The following is a 5,021-nucleotide window of genomic DNA, read 5'->3' as shown; positions in this document are numbered from 1 at the left end:
TAATTCATTTCTCTCACTAGTTTTCAAGAACGCATTATCCCCAATAGCAACTTTAAGTTGTAGTGGTTCCCACTGCTTTTTCCTACCATTTCTCGAGTCTTAGCCTCGATATTATGGCTGAGACAAGCATGTCTCTCCTTTGCTGTATACATTAATGATTTAATTGTATCTTCCCCACGAGAGGGTATAGGCAACAAATCAAATGTGCATGCACCTGGCAACCAAATAATGCTTCGAATTGAGCCATCTAATAGAATCACTGACCATAGTATTAATGCTATGTCTAACTGTATCTATATATCTATCCCAGTCCCTATCATCTCCTCCTAAAGTCTTCCCGAGAGCCTTGAGCACTTTTCTGTTTGCTCGTTCAAAAAACCCATTTGCTTCGAGTCTGTATGGGATAAGTGTTACTTTCTGTATCCCCATAACTTCTGCCAGACACTCGAAGGTCCAATTCACAAATTCCCTACCATTATGAGTCAACAAAACTTCTGGTGATCTATAACCACAGATGACCCCATTGAAAAATGCCACAGCCACTTTGTCTCCCGTTTTCTGTTTGTTTGAGTGGGGAAATTTCCACTACCCTCGACAGTTCATCCATTACTACCAACAAATACCTTTAGTCATACCCTGATTCACTAAAATTCCCGAAAATATCCATGTGAACCCTCTGAAAAGGCCTAATTGGTATCGGTTATGACCCTAATTTGCAAAAAAGTTACCCTTGCAGGTTTGCAAGTGCTGCACGCTGTACACTTTTTCACAAAGTTGTCTACATCTGCTCCCATATTCTTCCAAATATACTTATTACGCATCTCATTATACGTCTTCTCCACTCCCAAATGTGGACTACCAAACCTACAATGTACTATGTCTAAAACCACTGAAATTAGGACTTTTGGAATCATGATCTGTGTCATGTCCCCTTTACTTTCACTCATCTTTAATCTATATTTAATTTTCCTGACCCACAGATTACCCTCTAATTCTCCTGAGATAGGCAATTTATAACTTTTCCTGACTAATTCACCTCTGAGGAGCACTTTTGCGTCTGCTAAAATTTCATCTTCATCTTGCCTTTGGTCTATGAGACTGATATCTCACTGTATAGGATCACTAATAACCACCCTAACTTGAAATCCTTTCTTTTGGGCAACAGATCTGGCTTGTGGTTTGTAAGGACTTCTGATTTATTCCCCATTAAAAGCATTTTAAAATGAGCCAAGCTTGATACTACTGCAAAGGCTTCCTTATTTACGGTAGCCATTAACCTTTCATTGCTACCATTTTCCTTAAATTTCCTGCTATGATAAGCTATTTGATGGAATTTCCTTCAGATATCTGCACAAGGCAAGCACCTGTACCATCCTGACTGTCATCAGTCACTAGTGTGAAAGGTTCGCTAAAATCTGGAAATTTCAGAACTGGGGGATTCATTAATGCATTGTTAACTTTCAGAAAAGCTACCTGTTGTGGTTCTCGCCAATAAAATTGAATATTTTCCTGCAATACATGTGTCAAAGGAGCTGCCAAAATAGAAAAACCTTTCACAAAACGTCTATGAAACACTCACTCCCAAGAATGACCTAACTTGTTTCTTTGTTTTAGGGATAGGAGGCTATTGCTTTGACTTTATCGTCATTTACTCTAACTCCCTCTTTGGTTATGACATGACCTAAATATCCAATTTGCTTCTTCAAGAAGTCACACTGTGTTAACTTAATTTTCAAGCCTGCTAACCTAAGTCTCCTAAGAACTTCCTTAAGCACTTCCATGTGATGCACAATCAAGTCTGTTGCAATCAATATATCATCCATGTACACAAAGACTTTTGAGCCTAATAGCCCTTGCAAAACTGTGTTTACTAACCATGTAAAAGTCATAAGACTACCTGATAAACCAAAGGGCATCCGCGTAAACTTGAATTGCTTTTGGGCAATAAGAACGAGGTAAGTCTGCGACTATCTTCAGTCAAAGGAACCTGCAAAAATTGCTGCATAAATATCTATCAAACAATATATTCTATGTCCCCAAATTTCTACAAAAAGGTCTGGTATGCAAGCGACCAGATAACGGTCAGGAATTGGTTTCTCGTTTAGTTTGCGGAAATCAACACATACTCACTCTGAACCATCCTTCTTAGGTACTGCCAACAAGGGTAAGTTGTATGGGGACACACTGAGTCTAATAATTCCTTCCTTTCCCCATTTAATAACCTCTTTTTCTACCTGTTGCCTGATTTTTTAGGGTACACAGTATGCGGGAATAAATATGGGTTTGATCTCTTCTTCTAGACTCACCTTATGTTCTAACACCTTAGTTAGTCCTACCTTATCACCTTTTAAAGCCACAGTTTCCCCAAATTCAGGCAAAACTTCGCTTACAGCTTCTATATGCTCCTTGTAGTCTGCATTAGCTAAGTGATCCCTAAAGATTTTCTTTCTTATTTGCATTTCTGCATCTGAAAACTCAGTTTTTTTCCTCCTAAATAGCCACTGAACCACTGCCCCTACTCCATTCTTGGAGGTCTACCACATATATATTCTTCTGGTACTTCCTAACGGTATCATTATAATTCAGCAATTCTATCCACATAGTCCCTGTATTTGATACCTTGTTCACTGATACGGTGCTAATGAAACCTCTTAATTTTTCACTACCCTCAATTATACGTACCTCTTAGGACCTTTTCACTTCCCTTAGCTTGACTTTTACCATAGTCATTGTACCTGGATTCAAAATAACATCCCCTGATAAAACACCTTTATATATGTGGTCGTTATACATAGCACCCACATGCTCCACATCCAAATGAATATCACCCTTATTAATATAAGTATCACTCATTCCTTCAACCATAATCCAAATGTTAGTATCAGTATCACCACTGTTATCAATATCACTGTTATCGCCCAGACCACCATTATTATTGTCGCCAATATTACCATAACTATCACCATTATAACAACCATTATCTCCGTCATGATGATTTACATCCCCCTTAATACTGCCGTGATCACCAAAATACCGATTAACACAGCTGCAATCACCAGTATATCCATTAACACCACTGTGATCACAAATATACCAGTTAACACCACCGTGATCATTAATATCCCCATTAACACCGCTCTGATCACCAACATACCCATTAACAGCACCGTGATCACTAATATACCCATTAACACTGCTGTGATCACCAATATCCCTGATATTAACTTCTGTATCCTTATTTACCTCCGTTCAACGCACACCCACATATGGAGTAAAAACACCCGGTATCCCAACGGTTATGCCACTAACACCTGTATGGATCGATACCCTGTGTTTCCTACATGCAGGATGGCCCAGCAAAAGTCTATTGCCAAAAGCAACCCCTTTTATCATCAGAAATTGTTCTATCAACACTATCACCCAGAGCGAACTTCACTCTTATAAAACCTAAGGTATTTAATCTTTGGGCTCTGTTGAGGGTTTAAATGGGCATTGTGAGAACATAAAACTGATATAGATCATGGTCCATTAAATTAACTGATGCTCCTGTATCAATAAAAATTGGGATCTTCTCGTTCCCCACTATTCCTTGCACAATCGGCTTGGGCTCTAGGGCATCCCCCACGAGACCACAATGGCATGTACAAATCATATGTACCCTTTTTCGTTGATCAGTTTTCCAAAATTTTGGCCTGTCTCTTTGTCCCTTTTAGGAACCTGCTTGGGTAGTTCTCATATTAAAACTTCCAGATTTCTGAGGTGTGGGTCTTGCATCCCTCTGTTTCTGAGACAGACAAGACTCCCAAAAGTGATCTGCAGTTTTGTACCACAATATTTAACTCTACATATTTTCTTTGTGTGCTCTGGCTTATTACAATTGAAACAACGCAACTATTGCCCTAATCCATAGATCTCCTCTTATGTTCCACTTTTGCAAACAATTGGGGAGAAGGAAAAGTCCCTTTGTGTTGCATTTCTTGGACTGGTCCCATGAAAAAATGTACTATCCACTGTGGGACATTTGGATATGTGTTTCTGAACATGGGAATAAATAATTTCCTCATCTGATGTAGGTTCAATAGTTTTATCAAAGCTATCTACAATGGGAGATATTATTACCATTTACCCATGGGAAGTTTTTCAATTTCTGTATCCATTCTCCTGCTGAGTCAATAAGCTGGGAGCTATGGTCAACCGTGGTCTTCTGACCTTTTCTAGTCTTGTAGAAACCTCTTAGGCCTCTCACCATATCGCCATGTTCCTTTGTACCATGACCGGAATTCTGTGTACTGAAAACTACCGCAATGATGTGACAAATCACCTTTGTTGAAATCCAACAAGCCTTTTGCCTCTGTGAAAGCCTCACCCCCTCCCCCCCGCAATCACTTTTAATTCCAAATTCCTTTGGCATTTAAAAAAAAAAAGTTTAATTTTCGCACTCCTTCAATAAAAAATCTGCACTGGCTGGGAAAGAATGCCATCAACAATACCCTAAAAAGGACAAACCCCTGCTGCCACATTCATGACTTTATGCAGCAAAATATGATCACCGCTATCTGCTTCTGCCATTTTGTCTTTCTTATATGAGCCCTTGATATTTAGGATTCACCGCGACCTCAACAGTATCAATAAAGTTTATCCAGCTTTCCTCTCCAATCACAAAAAAAAAAAAAATAATAATAATGTATCAATCACCAAAAAAATAAATAATATATATATACCAATCCTCAGCACACCTATATTTCTAAAGTAAATATTTCCCATACTCTGTGGGATGAAGAACTATCTTCCTACTACTTCAAGGCCAGGGTAATCAGCTGATCAACATCTGTGTCACTGTGTGGTGAAGAGAAAAAAACCAGGAGAGAGGAGAGAGAAGAGAGAGAGAGAGAGAGAGAGAGAGAGAGAGAGAGAGAAACCTTCTGTCTCGTTCCTGACTTGCGCATTGACCGTAAATTGCTTGCCCAGCATCAGCAAACACCAACCTGATCTTTGTATGCATCCACACATTCTCACATAAA

At 39.1% G+C, this 5,021-nt stretch overlaps 1 protein-coding gene across 1 annotated transcript in view; it reads right to left on the bottom strand.

Annotated features, from left to right (window-relative positions):
• Window positions 1-2,459, bottom strand: part of LOC135217568 (uncharacterized) — a 14,952-nt gene extending 12,493 nt beyond the window's left edge. The window contains exon 1 of the mRNA XM_064253534.1: window positions 2,307-2,459. Within this exon, the coding sequence (XP_064109604.1) occupies window positions 2,307-2,459 (153 nt within the window). The remainder of the gene's footprint in view (window positions 1-2,306) is intronic.
• Between the last annotated feature and the right edge of the window lie 2,562 nt (window positions 2,460-5,021).

This window comes from Macrobrachium nipponense, chromosome 7 (genome assembly GCF_015104395.2).
Source record: "Macrobrachium nipponense isolate FS-2020 chromosome 7, ASM1510439v2, whole genome shotgun sequence".
Taxonomy (NCBI): domain Eukaryota; kingdom Metazoa; phylum Arthropoda; class Malacostraca; order Decapoda; family Palaemonidae; genus Macrobrachium; species Macrobrachium nipponense.
Note: the sequence above shows the minus strand (reverse complement) of the source record. Positions and strands in the feature narration are given on the sequence as shown.